At 42.7% G+C, this 21,604-nt stretch overlaps 1 protein-coding gene across 4 annotated transcripts in view; it reads left to right on the top strand.

Moving 5' to 3' along the window:
- The window catches only part of LOC140738586 (UDP-glucuronosyltransferase 2A2-like), a 101,039-nt gene extending 80,655 nt beyond the window's left edge, over positions 1-20,384 (top strand). For 2 of the 4 annotated variants that reach the window (XM_073066100.1, XM_073066068.1), the window contains 3 exons: positions 1,347-1,434; positions 3,270-3,489; positions 17,662-20,384. In XM_073066100.1, coding sequence (XP_072922201.1) covers positions 1,347-1,434; positions 3,270-3,489; positions 17,662-17,944 — 591 coding nt within the window. In that variant the 3' untranslated portion in view covers positions 17,945-20,384. Of the gene's footprint in view, positions 1-1,346; positions 1,435-2,021; positions 2,500-3,269; positions 3,490-17,661 lie in introns of those variants that run through there. The other 2 variants (XM_073066089.1, XM_073066078.1) reach the window with 2 other exon arrangements.
- Positions 20,385-21,604: the final 1,220 nt, after the last annotated feature.

Here is a 21,604-nt window from a genome sequence, read left to right as displayed (position 1 = left end):
ATATTCTGTAGTAATAATTTCTGTACACTGCAACCTTTTCTAAAATTCTGCTTCTCAGGCCTCAGCGTAATTTCAAATTAACATTGAATTGCAAACGTACCCAGATCTTTCACATCATTTGAGGAGTATATCTCCATTTTCAAAGAAAACATGTCCAAATCTCATTAAGTGTAATATTTATACATTTAATCGTGAAAGTAGAGATTTAGGTTGATGAATAGAATGTAGAACATAGAACAGTCCAGAACAGGAATAGGACCCAATACAATTAGTAATCACGAGGAAATCTGTAGATGCTGGAAATTCAAGCAAAGCACTCAAAATGCTGGTGGAATGCAGCAGGCCAGGCAGCATCTATAGGGAGAAGCAATGTCGACGTTTCGGGCCGAGACCCTTCGTCAGGACTAACTGAAAGGAAAGATAGTAAGAGATTTGAAAGTAGGAGCGGGAGGGGAAATGCAAAATGATAGGAGAAGACCGGGGGGATGGGGTGAAGCTGAGAGCCAGAAAGGTGATTGGCAAAACGGATACAGAGCTAGAGAAGGGAAAGGATCATGGGACGGGAGGCCTAGGGAGAAAGAAAGTGGGAGGGGAGCACCAGAGGGAGATGGAGAACAGGCAGAGTGATGGGCATCTGCTCTCAGGATGAGGCTTTTCATTCCAGGATGAAGGAGATGTCCTCTTTTTTTAAACAAAGGGGCTTCCCTTCTTCCAGCATCAACTCTGCTCTCAAATGCATCTCTCCCATTTCCCGCACATCTGCCCTCACCCCATCCGCCCACCACCCCACTCGGGATAGGATCCCCCTTATCCTCACCTATCAACCCACCAGCCTCCGGATCCAACGTATAATTCTACGTAACTTCCGCCACCTGCAATGGAATCCCATTACCAAGCACAACTTTCCCTCCCCCCCTTTCTGCATTCCGCAGACCCCCTTGTCCATTCATTTCCCCCTCATCCATTTCCACCGATCTCCCTCCTGGCACTTATCCTTGCAAACGGAACAAGTGCTACACCTGCACTTACACTTCCTCCCTCACCACCATTCAGGGCCCCAGACAGTCCTTCCAGGTGAGGCGACACTTCACCTGTGAGTCGGCTGGTGTGGTATACTGCGTCCGGTGCTCCCGGTGTGGCCTTTTATATATTGGTGAGACCCGACGCAGACTGGGAGACCGTTTCGCTGAACACCTACACTCTGTCTGCCAGAGAAAGGAGGATCTCCCAGTGGCCACACATTTTAATTCTGCGTCCCATTTCCATTCTGATATGTCTATCCATGGCCTCACATTAGGGTTATGTCTATCCTTCAAGCTTCATGATATGTCTATCCATTCTTTTAGGTTATCTGGAGATACGCTGGAAAAAAACCAAGGGCACTGGCATCTAATACAAAGTTGTATGATTGGCTTCCTCAGAATGACTTACTTGGTAAGAGCCTGAGTATTGTGTGTGTGTGTATATATATATATATATAGGCCGGGGTATTGTGTACATATATATTTATTTATTTATGTGGGCCAGCAGTAGAGACAGGATATCTGGAACGCTCTGTCAGGGGTGGGTATTAGAAGCAGAGTTATTCTCAGTGCTTAAGACATGTCTGGATGAGTTATTTGCCAAGTGCTGGAAAATGGGATTAATACAGATGGGTGTCCATGGGTCAGATCGGATGTGGTGGGCTATGAACAGATGGGTCTCCAAGGGTCAGGCTGGATGTAGTGGGCTTCATGATTCAATGACTCAAACAGTCCCTTTTACTATAGTGTAATAAATGTCTCATTAGCGAATGAACTCAAAACCTTGCAAGGTATACAATGACATACTGTTATGTGTGATGAGAAAACCAGCTGGAGATGGGGTCCAGAGTTGACCCCCCTGTGAACTATGCTGCTAACGAGAGAGAGAGATGAAAAGGGGGGAGGCATCCTGTTGCAGATGGGAGAGAGAGAGACAAGGATTAAAATGGATGATTTAGTATTATGGCTTCTTCACTAATTGTTGACTTTAACGCCAAGGACATTTGGCCTGTCTGTGTGGATCTCTGCTGACACAGCAGAGTGATACCAGGTGCCTGCTGAGACAGGAGGGAGTGGCCAGTTTGATGGACATGGAGTTGATGGATGGCTGGTACCCCGGCTGGGGAGATAAAAGACGGGTCTGCTGAGACAGCAGCAGACATGCCACGAGACACTGCAAGAGTGTTGTGCACCCACAGGAAGGTGGGGGCTTGGAGGACCGAGTCAGGAGATCGGTCACAAAGCTCACAGTGTGATGGCAGGACAGGTGGGGGCTTGTATGTGTGTCCAATCACGCCAGAGTGATGAACGGTCACAAACGGAAGAACGGTCTAGCCGAGAACGGAGGGGTCATAACCGAATGACCACATCAGTACAACGGAACAAGAAGACAACGGAAGGTTTGCCTGCTGCAGCTGCTCACATCTCGCTCTCTCTCTCTCTCTCTCTCTCTCTCTCTCTCTCTCTCTCTCTCTCTCTCTCTAACGTCACAACAGCAACTACCTCGACTTAAACTGAACTGAACTAAACTCTGCATTATCTTAAGACTATTCATTTACCCCTAGACTTTGATAGAGCTTGGTTTTGATTCTTAGTTCTACCCTTCTGTATTTATCATTGCTAACCTGTTTTATATGTATATTTGCATTTTTGATACTGTATTACTTAGTTTACTAATAAACACCTTTAGTTACAGTACCACCAGACTCCAACGTATCATTCCATTTCTGCTGGTTTGGTAACCCGGTCACAGGGTACATGACAATACCATAATGAGTATGTGGTCTTGTAGTTTTGTTACTGGACCACCAAGTATAGCTCAGAACCATTGATCCAGAATGAACAGATTGATCACACCACGATAGCTGGGGAATTCAAATTTACTCTGAGTGATTAAATTTTTAAAATCCAGAATTTGAAAATATACAGTCTAAGTTATAATTATTCCCAGCACTATAATTGTTGTAAAGTTTCATCAGGTCCATGTAGGGAGGGGGATTTGCCTTCTTCCTCAGACAGGTCTGTATGTTACATCAGATTCAACATCACAAACGTTAACTCTCATTGAAGTTCAGGATTGATTAGAGATGGACAGTAACTCCTGGCAATGCTGGTAACGTCTACACACATGAACAAATAAATACTACAAGGGCTTTTTTATAATAATGAACACCATCCAATCAGTAGCCCATCAGATCGGAAGTTATGGGGTTCAATTTGTGGTCTTTATTTTCTATGCTTTTCCAGGGCATCCCAAGACCAGAGCTTTCATCACTCATGGTGGTACCAACGGGATATATGAAGCTATCTATCATGGCGTACCCCTGGTTGGTATTCCTCTGTTTGCCGATCAGCCTGATAACTTGGCTCACATGAAAGTAAAGGGGGTTGCTGTGGTCCTTAATTTTGCCACATTACGTGCACAGGATTTGGTTGATGCTCTTAACACTGTGATCAATGGAACAAGGTAAGAATAAAACACTGCGAGGAAGCACATTAAACATTACTGTAGAATATGGTGCATTGGCATACCTGACAGAAAACTGTGCAAGGGCCTGAGACACACACTCAACACTTCTGAAAGTGCTTCTTCCCCTCTACCATCAGACTGATGAACAGACAGTGAACCCATGAACACTACCTTGGTAATTTTCTCCCTCTTTCTGCACTACTTATTTTTCATGTTTTATTGTTCTACAACATTGAATCACAGTGGATTTAATTTGTTTTTTTTTACACTGATCAATAGAACAGACTCGTGTCAAAGAGAAAACAAATTTCTACAAATTGCTCTAAATTTATTACAATTATTAAAAACAAAATAATTAATTGCATAATTACTCACCCCTTTCAAGTCAGTATTCATTAGATGCACCTGTGGTAGCAATTACAGCCTTGAGTCTGTGTGGATAGGTCTCTATCACTTTTGCACATCTGGATTCTGCAATTTCTAGTCTAGACACAAATTCTCAATTGGATTGAAGTCTGGGCTCTGACTTGGCCGCTCCAGGACATTGACTTTGTTGTTTTTAAGACATTCCTGTGTAGCTTTGGCTTTATCTTTGGGGTCATTGTCTTGCTGGAAAACAAATCTTCTCCCAAATTGCAGTTCTCCTGCAGACTGCATCAGGTTTTCCTCCAGGATTTCCCTGTGTTTTGCTGCATTCATTTTGCCCTCAACCTTCACAAGCCTTCCATGGCCTGCTGCAGTGAAGCATCCCTGCAGCATGATGCAGCCACCACCATGCTTCATGGTAGGGATAGTATGATTTTGATGATGTGTTTGGCTTACGACAAACATAACATTTAGTCTGACGGCTAAAAGGCTCAATTTTGGTTACATCAGGCCATAGAATGTTCTTCCAGCTGACTTCAGAGTCTCCCACATGCCATCTGGAAAACTCTAGCCAAGATTTCATGCAAGTTTTTTCAACAGTGGCTTTCTCTTTGCCACTCTCCAATAAAGCTGTGACTGGTGAAGCACCCGGGCAACAGTTGTTGTATGCACAGTCTCTTCCATCTCAGCCACAGAAGCTTGTAACTCCTCCAGAGTTGTCATAGGTCTCTTGGTGGCCTCCCTCACTAGTTCCCTTCTTGCACGGTCACTCAGTTTTTGAAGATGGCCTGCTCTAGGCAGATTTACAGCTGTGCTGTATTCTTTCCATTTCTTGATGATTGACTTAACTGTACTCCAAGGGATATTCAGTGACTTGGAAATTTTCTTGTATTGATCTCCTCACTTGTGTTTTTCAATAACCTTTTCGCAGAGTTGCTTGGAGTGTTCTTTTGTCTTCGTGGTGTAGTTTTTGCCAGGATACTGACTCACCAGTAGTTGAATCCTTCCTCTCCCCCACTCCCCATCCACTCTCCCCACGCCCCACTCCCCAACTCCCCAACACCCTGCTCCCCACTCTCACCTCTCCACCTCTCCTTCCACTACACCCTTTCCTCTACCCCTTTCCTTTATTCCTCCCCCTTCCTCTATTCCCCCCCCCCGCCTTCCTCTCCCCCCTTCTTCTCTCCACCAACTGGACTGGAGTGTGGTGTAGAGAGCTGGGAAATAAAACCCTCACTGGTTCTTTATCAAATGAAAACTAAATTACCCCCAAAAGCCTTATAGATTGTCAATAATGAAAGACAATATTGTGAATTAAATTAAATTTTAATTCGTAAAGTTTTTAAGTGAAAACTATCAATCCCAAAGCTAGCATTTGCTTTCTTTCAACCTGTATGCTTCACATTGTAGAAGAATGCGTTCAACTCTTTTATAACGATGACAAAACTGACTCACCCCAGAATGATGTTTTGCACCAAGAAACATGGAATGATTAAGTTTAAGAACCCTTGGTACTACAGAAAAGTTACTAAGATAGAACATTGGCCGATTTTTAGGAGGCAGCAAGTGGGAATAAAAAGATGCTTTTCTGATTGGCTGCCAGTGACTAGTGGTGTTCCACAGGGGTTAGTGTTGGAACCACTTCTTTTTATACTGTATATCAATGATGATGGAATAGGTGGCTTTGTTGCCATATTTGCAGATGATATGAAGATTGGTGGAGGGGCAAGTAGTGTTAAGGAAACAGGTAGGATGCAGAAGGACTTAAAACGGATTAGGAGAATGGGCAAGAAAGTGGCAAATGAAATACAATGTTGGAAAATGCATGGTCATGCACTTTGGTAATAGAAATTAATGTGCAGACTATTTTCTAAATGGGGAGAAAATCCAAAAATCTGAGATGCAATGGGACTTGGGAGTCCATATGTAGAACACCCTGAAGGTTAACTAGCTGGTTGAGGATGGCAAATGCAATATTAGCATTCATTTCAAAACTGATTGAATACAAGAGCAAGGATGTGATGCTGAAGTTTTATCTGGCACTGGTGAGGTCTCACCTTTAGTATTGTGAACAGTTTTGGACTCCTCAGTTAAGAAAAGTTGTGCTGGCATTGGAGGTGGTCCAGTTGGGATTCCAGGAATGAAAGGGTTATCATATGAGGAACATCAGGGTCTGTACTTGCTTGAATTTAGAAGGATAAGGGGGTATCTCATTGAAATCTTTTGAACGTTGAAAGGCCTAGACTGCGTAGATGTGGAAAGGATGTTTCCTGTGGTGAGGGAGTCTCGGACAAGAGGACACAGTCTCAAGATAGAGGGGCATCCATTTAAAAAAGATGTAGAGGAATTTCTTTAGTCAGAGGCTGGTGGATTTGTGGAATTTGTTACCACAGGCAGCTGTGGAGGCCAGGTTATTGAGTGTATTTAAGGCAGAGCTTGATTGGTTCTTGATTGGACACAGCATAAAAGGTTATGGGGAGAAAGCTAGGGAACAGGGTTGAGGAGAGGAAAAAAGAACAACTATGACTGAATGGTAGAGCAGACTTGATGGGCCAAATGACCTAATTCTGCTCCTATGTCTTGTGGTCTATAATTAAGCATAGTATGCCCAGTTCTAAGTCAAGTCAATATAATTCCTTCCCATCTTGTTTTACCCCTTTCTGTCATCAATCCTACAGTTTTATGTATTCTATAAAGGTGTACATGACCTATCAGCAGTGTCAACAGAGCTCTACCAAGAGGTATTTCTCACAGGTTGGCGGCAGTTGTTTAAAAAGGGACATTCGAGGGTGTTTGTCCATTGAACATGGCCTATCAGCAGCATCAACAGAGCTCTACCAAGAGGTATTTCTCACAGGTTGGCGGCAGTTGTTTAAAAAGGGACATTCGAGGGTGTTTGTCCATTGAACATGGCCTATCAGCAGCATCAACAGAGTTCTACGAACTAAATAAAAGTACAAAAGGGATAAGCTGAGCAGCCATTGTTGGGAGGAGGCAAGTGGTGAGAGTAGAAACGCCAGGCTTTGGCTCAAAGGAGGCTTCAGCTCAGAAGAGGTGTCGGTTCTGTGTAAAGCGTTTGTGTTTTTCCCCTCGCTTACTGTGCCATTTAAATGGCTGTGGTATGCTCTTTGTGCCAGATGTTGGAGAACTGGGAGACCCAGAGTCTCCTGGGGAACTACATCTTGTGAAGTGCGTCTGGCTGCAGCTCCTCGAAGATCACATTAGGGATCTGGAGCAGCAACTGGATGACCTTCAGCTTGTATGAGAGAGCGAGGATATAATCAATCACAGTTACAGGGAAGTAGTCACCCCCAAGTTGCAGGAGGCGAGTAGCTGGGTGACTGTCAGGAGAAATGGAAATAGGCAGTTAGAGCAGAGCACCCCTGTGGCCATTCCTCTCAAAAACAAGTATAGTGCTTTGGATACTTTTGTGAGGAATGAACTCCCGAGAGAATACCATGGCAACCGGGTTACTGGCACTAACCATGGGTCCGTGGTGCAGAAGGGAAAGAGAGAGAAGGGAGCAGTAGTGATTGGGGACTCGATAGTGAAGGGAACAGACAAGAGATTCTGTGGACGTGAACGGGACACCAGGATTGTATGTTGCCTCCCAGGTGCCAGGGTCAGGGATGTCTCAGACTGTGTACACAACATTTTGAGAGGGTAGGGGAGCAGTCAGATATCTTGGTACATATTGGTACCAATGACACAGGAAGGAAAAGCAATGAGGTCCCAAAAAGAGAATTTAGAAAGCTAGGTAGAAAGCTCTCTAGGGTAGTAATTTCTGGACTGCTGCCTGTGCCACTCACCAGTGAGGGTAGAAACAGGATGATTTGGCAGATTAATGCAAGGCTGAGAAGCTGGTGCAAGCGGCAGGGCTTCAGGTTCTTGGATAATTGGGATCTCTTCTGGGGGAGGTGTGACCTGGTCAAAAGTGACATATTGCACCTGGACCTGAGACGGACCAATATTCTTGTGGGCAGGTTTGTTAGAGCTTTTGAGGAAGGTTTAAACTAACTTGGCAAGGAAGTGGGAACCGGAGTGAAGGGACTCAGGACAGGACAGATGGTAAAAAAGTAAAGATAGGGTGCAGTCAGACTATCAGAAAGGATGGGCAGGTGATGGGACTCAGTTGCAGTCAAAAGGCTGAGTATCAAATCATTAGGGATGCAGAATCAGAAAGGATAGCAAATACAGTACTCAAAGTGTTGCATCTAAATGCACATAGTATAAGAAATAAGGTGGATGATCTTGTTGCAATATTACAGATTGCCGGGTATGATGTTGTGGCTGTCACTGTATCGTAGCTGAAGAATAGTGGTGGTTGGGAACTGAATGTCCAAGGTTTCACGTTATCTCAGAAGGATAGGAAGGTAGGCAGAGGGGGTGGTGTGGCTCTACTGCTAACGAATTGCATCAAATTGGATTGGATAGTGGACTACTTGACAGATAGACCTCAGTATGTGCGGTTGGGAGACTGTAGGTCTGACACGGTGGTCAGCAGCACAGGGGTGCCGCAGGGAACCGTACTCTCTCCGGTCCTGTTCACCCTGTACACATCAGACTTCCAATATAACTCGGAGTCCTGCCATGTGCAGAAGTTCGCTGATGACACGGCTATAGTGGGGTGTGTCAGGAATGGACAGGAGGAGGAGTATAGGAAACTGATACAGGACTTTGTGATATGGTGCAACTCAAACTACCTGCGTCTCAATATCACCAAGACCAAGGAGATGGTGGTGGACTTTAGGAGATCTAGACCTCATATGGAGCCAGTGATCATTAATGGAGAATGTGTGGAGCAGGTTAAGACCTACAAGTATCTGGGAGTACAGTTAGACGAGAAGCTAGACTGGACTGCCAACACAGATGCCTTGTGCAGGAAGGCACAGAGTCGACTGTACTTCCTAAGAAGGTTGGCGTCATTCAATGTCTGTAGTGAGATGCTGAAGATGTTCTATAGGTCAGTTGTGGAGAGCGCCCTCTTCTTTGTGGTGGCGTGTTGGGGAGGAAGCATTAAGAAGAGGGACGCCTCACGTCTTAATAAGCTGGTAAGGAAGGCGGGCTCTGTCGTGGGCAAAGTACTGGATGGTTTAACATCGGTAGCTGAGCGAAGGGCGCTGAGTAGGCTACGGTCAATTATGGATAACTCTGAACATCCTCTACATAGCACCATCCAGAGACAGAGAAGCAGTTTCAGCGACAGGTTACTATCGATGCGATGCTCCTCAGACAGGATGAAGAGGTCAATACTCCCCAATGCCATTAGGCTTTACAATTCTACCGCCAGGACTTAAGAACTTTTTAAAAGCTATTATTAATGCTTTTTGAGATAGTGATTTAGATGCATATCATATTTTTTTTTTACTGAGTTAAGTATTGTATGTAATTAGTTTTGCTACAACAAGTGTATGGGACATTGGAAAAAAAAGTTGAATTTCCCCATGGGGATGAATAAAGTATCTATCTATCTATCTATCTATCTAAATCATAGAAAGATGTGACATAGGATCGGAAGATGTTGAATTCTTGTGGGTTGAGTTAAGGAACTATAAGTGTAAAAGGACATTGATGGCAGTCATATGCAGGCCTCTCAATGGTAGGTGGGAGGTTGACCACAGGTTATAACAGGAAATAACGAGTCAAAAGGGCAATGTTATGGTAGACAAGGGAGATTTTAATAAGCAGGTCGATTGGGAAAATCAGGTTGGTAATGGATTTCAAGAGAGTGAGTTTGTTGAATGCCTAAGAGTTTTTTAGAGCAGTTTGTCATTGAGCCTACTTGGGGATCAGCTATACTGGATTGGGTATTATGCAATGAACCGGAGGTGATTCAGGAGCTTAAGGTAAAAGAACCCTTAGGAACCACTGATCAAATTGAAATTTGTTAGGGAGAAAGTAAAGTCTGATTTACCAGTATTTCATTGGAGTAAGGCAAATTACACTGGTATGAGAGACAAGTTGGCCAAAGTAAATTGGAAGGAGCTGTTGGCAGGGATGGCATGCGTTTCTTGGAAAAATGAGGAAGGTGAAGGACATGTGTATTATAAAAATGAAGAAATACTACAGAAAGCAACTAAAAAATCATTAGAAGGGAAAAGATGAAATATGAAAGCAAACTAGCAAATAATATCAAAGTGGATAGTAAAAGTTTTTCCCAGTGTGTTAAAAACAAAAGAGAAATGAGAGTGGATATAGGACTGCTAGAAAATGAGGCAGGAGAAATAATAACGGGGGACAAGGAGATGGCCGATGAACTAGATAAGTATTTTCATGTCTTCCACAGTGGAAGACACAAGCAGTATGCCTGATGTTGTAGTATGTAAAGGAAGAGAAGTGGTTACAGTTACTGTTACAAGAGAGAAGGTGCTCAAAAAGCTGAAAGACCTAAAGGTACATAAGTCACCCGAACCACAGGAACTGCACCCTAGGGTTCTGAAAGAGGTAATGATAGAGATTGTGGTGGCATTAAAAATGATCTTTCAAAAATCATTGGACTCTGGCATGATGCCAGAGGACTGGAAAATTGCAAATGTTACTCCACTCTTTTAGAAAAGAAGAAGGCAGCAGGAAGGAAATTATAGACCAGTTAGCCTGACCTCACTGGTTAGGAAGATGTCAGAGTCAATTGTTAACTGCAAGGTGATGGAGTACTTGGTGACACAGGACAAGACAGCACAAAGTCAACATGGTTTCCTTCAGGGAAAATCCTGCCTGATGAACCTGTTGGAATTCTTTGAGGAAATTATAAGTAGGATAGAAAAAGGTGATGCAGTGGACGTTGTACTGTATATTTGGACTTACAGAAGATCTTTGATACGGTGCCACACATAAAGCTGCTTACCAGGTTAAGAACCCATGGTATTACAGGGAAGTTACTAATATAAAAGCATAGAAAACCTACAGCACAATACAGGCCCGTCAGCCCACAATGCTGTGACGAACATGTGCTTCCTTTAGAAATTACCGAGAAAGTTACCCTTAGCCCTCTATTTTTCTAACTCCGTGTACCTATCCAAGAGTCTCTTAAAAGACCCAATTGTATCCACCTCCACCACTGTCGCCAGCAGCCCATTCCATGCACTCACCACTCTCTGCATAAAAAAAACTTACCCCTGACATCTCCTCTGTACCTACTCCCCAGCACCTTAAACCTGTGTCCTCTTGTGGCAACCATTTCAGCCCTGGGAAAAAGATAGATAGATAGATAGATAGATAGATAGATACTTTATTCATCCCCATGGGGAAATTCAACTTTTTTTTCCAATGTCCCATATACTTGTTGTAGCAAAACTAATTACATACAATACTTAACTCAGTAAAAAAATATGATATGCATCTAAATCACTATCTCAAAAAGCATTAATAATAGCTTTTAAAAAGTTCTTAAGTCCTGGCGGTTGAATTGTAAAGCCTAATGGCATTGGGGATCTGATTGTCCACACAATCAATACCTCTCATCATCTTGTACACCTCTATCAGGTCACCTCTCATCTTCCTTCACTCCAAGGAGAAAAGGCCGAGTTCACTCAACCTATTCTCATAAGGCATGCTCCCCGATCCAGGCAACATTCTTGTAAATCTCCTCTACACCCTTTCTATAGTTTCCACATCCTTCCTGTAGTGAGGTAACCAGACTGAGCACAGTACTCCAAGTGGGGTCTGACCAGGGTCCTATAGAGCTGCAACATTACCTCTCAGCTCTTGAACTGAATCCCATGATTGATGAAGGGCACCATACACCTTCTTAACGAAGCAGCTTTGAGTGTCCTCTGGACTCGGACCCCAAGATCCCTCTGATCCTCCACACTGCCAAGAGTCTTACCACTAATACAATATTTTGCCATCATATTTGACCTACCAAAATGAACCACATCGCACTTACCTGGGTTGAATTCCATCTGCCACTTCTCAGCTCAGTTTTGCATCCTATCAATGTCCCACTGTAACCTCTGACAGCCCTCCACACTATCCACAACAGCTCCAACTTCTACGTCACCAGCAAATTTACTAACCCATCCCTCCACTCCTTCATCCAGGTCATTTATAAAAATCATGAAGAGAAGGGATTTATAATTTTCTAGATCTCTATCATTACCTAGTTTTTTGAACCTTTCCTAAGTTTTTCTTTTCTTATTGACTAGATTTTCAACAGCCTTTGTACACTATGGTTCCTGTACCCTACCATCCTGTCCTGTCTCATTGGAACATACCTATGCAGAACTCCACGCAAATATCCTCTGAATATTTGCCACATTTCTGCCGTACATTTCCCTGAGAACATCTGTCCCAATTTACATTTCCAAGTTCCTGCCTGATAGCTTCATATTTCCCCTTCCTCCAATTGAATATTTCCCTAACTTGTCTGTTCCTATCCCTCTTCAATGCTATGGTAAAGGACATAGAAATGTCCAAAATACTTTCCCACTGAGAGACCTGACACCTAACCAGGTTTATTTCACAATACCAGATCATGTACAGTCTCTCCTCTTGTAGGCTTATCTACATATTGTGTCAGAAAATCTTCCTGAACACACCTAACACATTCCACCCCATCTAAAACCCCTTGCACTCAGGAGATGCCAATTTATATTGTGGAAATTCTAATCTCCCATCATGACAACCCTGTTATTATTGGATTGTTCCAGAATCTGTCTCCCTATCTGCTCCTTGATGTCCCTGTTACTAAAGAGTAGTCTATAAAAATCACCCAGTAGAGTTATTGACCACTTCCTGTTTCTAACACCCACAGAGACTCCGTAGACCAGGGGTGTCAAACTCATTTTAGGTCACGGGCCGGATTGAGCAAAATGCAGCTTCATGCGGGCCAGATCAGTCGGACGCGTGCAAACGCAGCTTTCGTTGCCTCCGTTTTTTCAGCCTGCTCTCATGTGTCTCAGTCTCTGCTATAACTACAAAGTGTTTCACTTTACAAATTCCGTTTCTTATGAAGAAGACTGCCGAGCAAGACTGCCGAATAAACACTAAAAACCCTGAAAACCTGGTACCTGAATAAACTCAGCATTAGCCATATCATACGCCATAGGCGCTTCGATTACTGGGGCCAGCTTTAATAGTAATTAGATATTATCTCGCGGGCCAAAGATAATTCCAATCCGGCCCGCAGGCCTTGAGTTTGACAAATATGCCGTAGACAATCCCTCCATGACTTCCTCCTTTTCTGTATCAATGACACTATCTCTGATCAGCAGTGCCACACCCCCACCTCTTTTGCTCCCCTTCCCCGTCCTTTCTGAAACATCTAAAGCCTGGCACTCAAAGTCATCGTTCCTGCCCCTGAGCCATCCAAGTCTCCGTAATGACCACAACACCATAGCTCCAAGTACTGATCCATGCTCTAAGCTCATCCACTTTGTTCACAACACTCCTTGCATTAAAATAGACACATCTCAAACCATCAGTCTGAGAGAATCCCTTCTCTATTACCTGTCCTCCCTCTCACACTGTCTACAAGCTTTCTTTATTTGTGAGCTAACCACCTCTTCCACCGTCTCTTCAGTTCGGTTCCCATCCCCCAGCAATTCTAGTTTAAATTCTCCCCAAAAGTCTCAGCAAACTTCTCTGCCAGAATATTGGTCCCCTTCGGATTCAAGTGCAACACGTCCTTTTCGTACAGGTCACCCCTGCCCCAAAAGGGGTCCCAATGATCCAGAAATCTGAACCCCTGTTCCCGATCCAATCCCTCAGCCACATATTTATCCTCCACCTCACTCTATTCCTATACGCACTGTCGCATTGGCACAGGCAGTAATCCCGATATGATATTACTACCCTTGTATTCCTGCTTCTCAGTTTCTTTCCTAACTCCCTGCAGTCCGTTTTCAGGACCTCCTCCCATTTCCCACCTATGCCTTTGGTACCAATATGTACCATCACCTCTGGCTGTTCAGCTTCAAAACTTCAGGATATCATGGACGCAATCAGAAACATCCCGGATCCCGGCACCTGGGAGGCAAACATGGTTTGAGCATTAGCTGATTGGTAGGAGGCAGCGAGTGGGAATAGAAAGATGCTTTTCTGGTTAGCTGCCAGTGACTAGTGGTGTTCCCATGGGGTCGGTACTGGAACCACTTCCTTTTATGCTCTGTATAAATGATTTAGATGATGGAATAGATGGCTTTGTTGCTAAGTTTTCAGAGGATACCAGGATTAGTGGAAGGGCAGATAGTTTTGAGTAAACAGGTAGGATGCAGAAGGATTTAGACAGATTAGGAGAATGGGCCAGAAAGTGGCAAATGAAATACAATGTTGGAAAATGCATGGTCATGCGCTTTGTTAATAGAGATAAATGTGCGGACTATTTTCTAAACGGGGAGAAAATCTCGGAATCCGAGATGCAGAGGGACTTGGGAGCCCTTGTGTAGAACATCCTGAAGGTTAGCTTGCAGGTTGAGTTGGTGGTGAGGAACGCAAATGCAATGTTAGCATTCATTTCAAGAGGTCTAGAATACAAGAGCAAGGATGTGATGCTGAGGCTCTATAAGGCACTGGTGACACCTCACCTTGAGTAGTGTGAATAGTTTTGGGCCCCTCATCTTAGAAAAGATTTGCTGGATTTGGAGAGGGTCCAGATAAGGTTCACAAGGATGATACCAGGAATGAAAGATTTATCATACGAGGAACATTTGATGGTTCTAGGTCTCTACTGGCTGGAATTCAGAAGGATGAGGGGGAGATCTCATTGAAAACTTTCAAATGTTGAAAGACTTAGATAGAGTAGATGTGGAAAGGATGTCTCCCATGGTGGGACAGTCTAGGAAAGAGGGCACAGCCTCAGAATTCAGGGGCAACCTTTCAAAACAGAGATGCAGAGAAATTTCTTTAGCCAAAGAGTGGTGAATTTGTGAAATTTGTTGCCACATGCAGTTGTGGAGGCCAGGTCATTGGGTGTATTTAAGGCAGAGATTGAAAGGACATGGCATCAAAGATTACAAGGAGAAGGCCAGGAAATGGGGTTGAGGAGGAGATTTAAAGAAAGGATCAGCCATGATTGAATGGTGGAGCAGACTTGATGGACCAGATGGCCTCATTCTGCTCCTATGTCTTGTGGTCCTATGGTCTCCTCTTAAGCCCATAATCTCCTAATTCTTATCCCCACCAACCCCTTGGCTTCTGTTTTGCCAAGTGGAAGTCTATATCCACAGTTGAAGCAATTGAACCTTCCAGACACTGATGTATTTTTACTACAATCAATTGAAACACCGTGACTGTACACAGGTGTTCTCCATTTAACTAATTATGTGATTTCTAAAACCAATTGGCAGCACCAGTGAAGATTTGGTGCATCATATTAAAGAGGGTGAATTCTGTGACTAGTGAGGTACTGCAACGCTCAGTGCTGGGAGCCCAGTTGTTTACAATATATATTAATGATTTAGACGAGGGAATTAAATGCAGCATCTCCAAGTTTGTGGATGACATGAAGCTGGGTGGCGGTGTTAGCTGTGAGGAGGATGCTAAGAGGATGCAGGGTGACTTGGATAGGTTAGGTGAGTGGGCAGATTCATGGCAGATGCAATTTAATGTGGATAAATGTGAGGTTATCCACTTTGGGTGCAAGAACAGGAAAACTGATTATTATCTGAATGGTGGCCGATTAGGAAAAGGGGAGGTGCAACGAGACCTGGGTGTCATTGTACACCAGTCATTGAAGGTGGGCATGCAGGTACAGCAGGTGGTGAAAAAGGCAAATGGTATGTTGGCATTCATAGCAAAAGGATTTGAGTACAGGAGCAGGGAGGTTCTACTGCAGTTATACAAGGCCTTGGTGAGACTGCACCTAGAGTATTGTGTGCTGTTTTGGTCCCCTAATCTGAGGAAAGACATTCTTGCTATAGAGGGAGTACTGAGAAGGTTCACCAGATTGATTCCTGGGATGGCAGGACTTTCATATGAAGAAAGACTGATCGACTAGGCTTATACTCACTGGAATTTAGAAGATTGAGGGGGGATCTTATTGAAATGTATAAAATTCTAAAGGGATTGGACAGGCTAGATGCAGGAAGATTGTTTCCAATGTTGGGGAAGTCCAGAACGAGGGGTCACAGTTTAAGGATAAAGGGGAAGCCTTTTAGGATAGAGATGAGGAAAAACTTCTTCACACAGAGAGTGGTGAATCTGTGGAATTCTCTGCCACAGGAAACAGTTGAGGCCAGTTCATTGGCTATATTTAAGAAGAAGTTAGATATGGCCCTTGTGGCTAAAGGGATCGGGGGTATGGAGAGAAAGCAGGTACAGGGTTCTGAGTTGGATGATCAGCCATGATCATACTGAATGGCGGTGCAGGCTCAAAGTGCCAAATGGCCTACTCCTGCACCTATTTTCTATGTTATGCAATCAATTATTTTGTGTTTTATGTTTGTCATTAATTTAGATCACCTTGTTGAAATTTATAAGTTTTATCATTATTTATTGCAATGTACTGCTGCCAGATAACAACATATTTCATGACATATGCCAGTAATATTAAACCTGATTGTAATTCAGTATCAGGTTTAATATCACTGGCATATGTTGTGAAATTTGTTAACTTATCGGCAGTAATACATTGCACTTCATAAGCATGTAGAACAGAAAAATATAAGAAAATCAATTGCAGTAAGTGTATATATGTATATTAAATAGTTAAATTACAAGTAGTGTAAAAACAGAAATAATATTAAAAAAGGTGAAGTAGTGTTCATGGGTTCATGATCTATTTAGGAATCAGGTGGCAGAAGGGAAGAAGCTGTTCCTGAATTGTTGAGTGTGTGCCTTCATGCTTCTGTGCCTCCAATATATATACACGCAGGTATCCTCTCATTTTCCTCACATTCATGTGCCTATCTAAATGTCTCCTAAATGCTCTAATCTATCTGTCTCAACTCCCACCCCAGGCAGTTGATTACAGGTACTCACCATTCTATGTGTAAAAAAAAAATAGTGCCCCTTGCATCTCATTTGAAACTACCACCACTCACCTTAAATGTTGTCCTCTGGTATTAAACATTTTGACCCTGGGGTAGAAGATACAGTCTACGTCTCTCATAATTTATAAACCTCTATCAAATTTCCCCGAGTCTGCCAGTCCAAAAGAAAATACCAAGTTTGTCCAATCTCTCATTATAGCACATGCCCACTAATCCAGGCAGCATCCTGGTAAACCTCTTCTGCACCCTCTCCAAATCTTGACATCCTTCGTATACTGTGACAACCATTTTTGGAAGAATTATCTAATGCCAGATGCTGCCTAATTAGAGTTTCATAAAGCCACAACATAATTTCCTGACTTTTGAACTCAAATGAAAGTTAACCTTTCATTTATGCAGTTAAGGTATAATCATGATGAAGATTTGGCAAAGATCGTCCTTTACTGCGACATCACCAACTTCATTTAATAACTGACTAGTATTGCATTAAGTTGACTGGAGAAATACAGGCAATTGCATCACACTTTTGGGCTGTAATGAGGCATGATTTAGCTTTTTGAAAAGATATTAGAAAGAAAGAAAGAACTTGATATTGCAGCAGGGAGCTCTTCTGAAATTTGAGTTAAAATATTGAACTTGTTTGTATCTGAGATGTAGTTTGCATTGAGTGTGGTCAGAGTAATTTGTTAACTTATACACATATATTCAATTAAACTATCCAAAGGACTTTTACTCCTTTACAAACAAAATTTCTTCTGCACTCTTTCAATCTTCTTGATGTCTTTAGTGTAAAAAATTCAACTGCGCACTAAAATCCAAATTAAGCTTCAAAATAAAGAGAAAACAGAAAAATTAATTACTTTTATTCCCTTAGATACAAAGAAAATGCAATGAAGTTATCTAGAATTCATCATGACCAACAATTAACTCCATTGGAAAGATCTGTGTACTGGATTGAGTTTGTAATGCGACATGGAGGAGCGAAACATTTGCGGCCTGCAGCACATTCTCTGTCATGGTATCAATATCATTGCCTGGATGTGGTAGCATTGCTTGCTACCTGTTTAGCAGCTTTCATATTCCTCCTCACAAAATGTTGTTTGTACTGCTGCAGAACCTGGAAACTTATGAAGGTACAGAAAAATAAAACTCAATGATGGTTAAAAATGCATAAAATCACACTGAACATTATAACATGATGATAATGTTGGAATTTCAATGATTATACTTTTAAACGATACTCTGGGAAAATTCATCAAGAAATGGAGAACTTGCATATCATAATTATGCTTATTACCAATGTTTTGACTTGTACAATTGCCCAATTATGCAACATCAAGCTAAGCTTATTTTCATTAATAATTATTCTTGTGATCTGAGTCACTAACAAAGACTATTTTCTGTTGGGGGATGTTTCTTATCGTGGGTGAGTCCAGGACCAGAAAGCACAGCTTCAGAAGGACATCCATTTAGAACAGAGATGAGGAAGAATTTCTTTAGCCAAAGGGTGGTGAATCTGTGGAATATATTGCAACAGATAGCTGTAGAGGCCAAGTCATTGGGTATATTTAAAGCAGAGATTGATAGGTTCTTGATTAACACTAGAACACTACAGCACAGTACAGGTCCTTCAGCCCTCAATGTTGTGCCAACCCATATATTCCTTACAAAAAGTACTAAAACCACACTACTCTGTAACCCTCTATTTTTCTTTCATCCATGTGCCTGTCCAAGAGGCTGTTAAATACCCCTAATGTTTTAGCCTCCACCACCATCCCTGCCAAGTCATTCCATGCACTTACAACCCTCTGTGTAAAAAACTTACCCCTGATGTCTCCCCTAAACTTCCCTCCCTTAACTTTGTACATATGTCCTCTGGTGTTTGCTATTCATGCTCTGGGAAACAGGTACTGGCTATCCACCCTATCTATGCCTCTCATAATCTTGTAGACCTCTATCAAGTCCCCTCTCATCCTTCCCCAGAAGAGATCCCAATAATCCAGAAATCTGAACCCCTGCCCCCTGCACCAACTCTTCAGCCATGCATTCATCTGCCATGATTTCCTATTCCTACCCTCTCTGTCTCGTGGCACAGGCAGCAATCCCAAGATTACCACCCTTGAGGTCCTGCTTTTGAACTTCTTTCCTAACTCCCTATATTCCTTCTTCAGGACTTCATCCCTGCTCCTATCTATGTCATTGGTCTCCACGTGGACCACAACATCTGCCTGCTCACCCTCTCTCCTGACAATACCGAAAACTCGATCCGAGATACCGCAGACCCTGGCACCAGGGAGGCAACAGACCATCCAGGATTCTCGATCTCTCTCACAGAACCTTTTATCTGTCCCCCTAACTATCGAATCCCCTATCACTACTGCTTTCCTCTTTTCTCTCCTTCCTTTCTGAGCTGAGGGTCCAGTCTCGGTGCCAGAGATGTGACCACTACAACTTGTCCCTGGTAGGTCATCCCCACCAGCAGTATCCAAAACAGTATACTTATTGTTGATGGGAATGGCCACAGGGGTGCTCTGCTCTTTCTGTCTATTCTCCTTCCCTCTCCTAATTGTCACCCGGTTACCTGGCTCCTGACTTTTAGGTGTGACTGTCTCCCTGAATCTCTGATCTAGTACTGCCTTTGCCTCTTGAATGATCCGAAGTTCATCCAGCTCCAGTTCCCTAACTCGGTTTGACAGGAGCTGCAGCTGGATGCACCTTTTGCAGGTGTAGTCATCAGAGACAATTGTGCTGTCCCTGACTTCACACATCCTATAATCAGAGCACTGGACTGCCCTATCTACTGCCTCCATTACCATCTCCTAAGTTAATTAAATTAATTAAAGAAACTTACCCGGCCTTACCTCACTGGGAGCAAGCTCATCCTCTGCCTCTTCTTGCCAAAGCCTCTTGACCCAAAGCCTCAAAGCTCCACTCCTTCACTGGCCCACTCACTCACTGGCTGCTCAGCTTGAGCTACCCCTCCTTTTATTTGTTTGAGCTTTTCAATTTTCAATTGCCCAATCAACTGCTTTCTGCTGAGTCTGAGCTATTCAAATCTTGATTGACTTGATTGCACAAGCCAACTGCCAAAACTGACAAAACCTGTCGAGCCAAAGCCTCAAAGCTCCACTCCTTCACTGGCCCACTCACTCACTGGTTGCCAGTGTGGGTGTCAAAGGGTACTGGGAGAAATCAGGAGAATGGTTTTGAGAGGGATAATTAATCAGCCACGATGGAATGGGCGAGCAGGCTCGGGGAGTCAAATGGCCTAATCCTGTTCCTAACAGCTTAAGTCTTATGGTCTAAGATGTTTTGATCTCGAATCAAGGGTGAAACAGCTGTCATTTGGAAATCTTAAAGCAAGTCAACATGGTTTATGAATGGTTAATTATATTTGACATATTTGCTACAGCAACAATCAGTTTCAACAAAGGGGAATATGCTGATGTAGATCTTCAGAAGGTATTTGATGAGGTGTCATGAAAGGTCTGTGTACAAGGTAAAACCTCATGGAACTAGTGAGGTAGTCTGATCATGGATTAACAATTGTTACTGCATAAAAGACAGATTTCAAATAAACAGATCTTTTCAGGCTAATTTGTAATTGGTTTATTATCATTATGTGAATATTCTGGAAGGAACAGGAAATGAAACGAGATAAAAGGCAGAGAAGGATAATCCTATTTGCCAACTGAAGGTTTCTTTATGTTAAGCACAGTCCTTACCAATTATCATGTTTGGGTTTGCTGTATTATATAACATCAAGAGGATAGTTACTGATTACCAAATAAAAATAACATTGGGATTTTTACCTTGTGGGAAGCTACCACTACCAGCTGATGAATGGAAAATGTTTCCATCAGAACGAGAGTCTGGATGTGCCCGTTTTTTGGCTGCACAACCAGCCTTACTTCAAATATGAACGGGGAATAGTCACTACAACTAACTCTTCTAGCTATATGCTTCATGGAGTTTTATTTTCTCTTTTTACATTGTTCAGTAGTTAGTCGGCAGCATTAAAACTGTTTCTGACATCGAGTGGAACAACAACCAGTCTTCCTACAGTAGACCCAAAACATCCACTGTACTTTTTGCCTGGCCTATTGAGTTCCTCCAGCTATTTGTGTGTGTTCCTACTTTAGAGAAGATTTAAATGAAGCCAATAGCACATATTTAGTACTACTTAGTTCTTGAGAAAACAACTAATAAAAGAAATATTCTTTCAAAGCTGATTGCTTTCTTTCTTGTGATTGTCATTACTTATTAGGTGATATCAGCTAGAAATGTTGGACTGGACACTTTCAGACAATTACATTGACTTGGTTAGTATTCATTCAAGTTTAGAAGAACAAGATGTGATCTCATTGAAACTTACAAATTTCTGAGAAGGTTATACTGACAAATAGGAAGGATGATGTGTCAGAAATGATGGATCAGATAACAGGGCAAGAGATACTGGACTGAAGTTAAGAGAAATTCCTTCACTCTGATGGGTGAACAACAGTAACTGTTATTACAGAAAGCTGCCAGTGCTAAATTGGTAAATATATTTAAGAAGGAGTTATAATTTCTAGATGCCAAAGACATTAAGGATATGGAAAGTGATCATAAGGTGTTGAGGGAGATTAAACTGTATTGAGTCCCCAGCTGAGTGCACTTGGGGGCAGGAGAGCTGTTTCTCCAGGTTTGTCCCTAAGCAGTCACCTATCCTCCAGGTGCAACCACTTGAGAAACACATGCAAAATGCTGAAGGAGCTCAGCATGTCAAGCAGGTCTGTGGAGGGAAATGAACAGTTGATGTTTCTGGCTGAAACCTT

The sequence above is a fragment of the Hemitrygon akajei genome, chromosome 2, assembly GCF_048418815.1.
Source record: "Hemitrygon akajei chromosome 2, sHemAka1.3, whole genome shotgun sequence".
Lineage (NCBI taxonomy): Eukaryota > Metazoa > Chordata > Chondrichthyes > Myliobatiformes > Dasyatidae > Hemitrygon > Hemitrygon akajei.
This window is presented reverse-complemented; position numbering and strand designations above follow the sequence as displayed.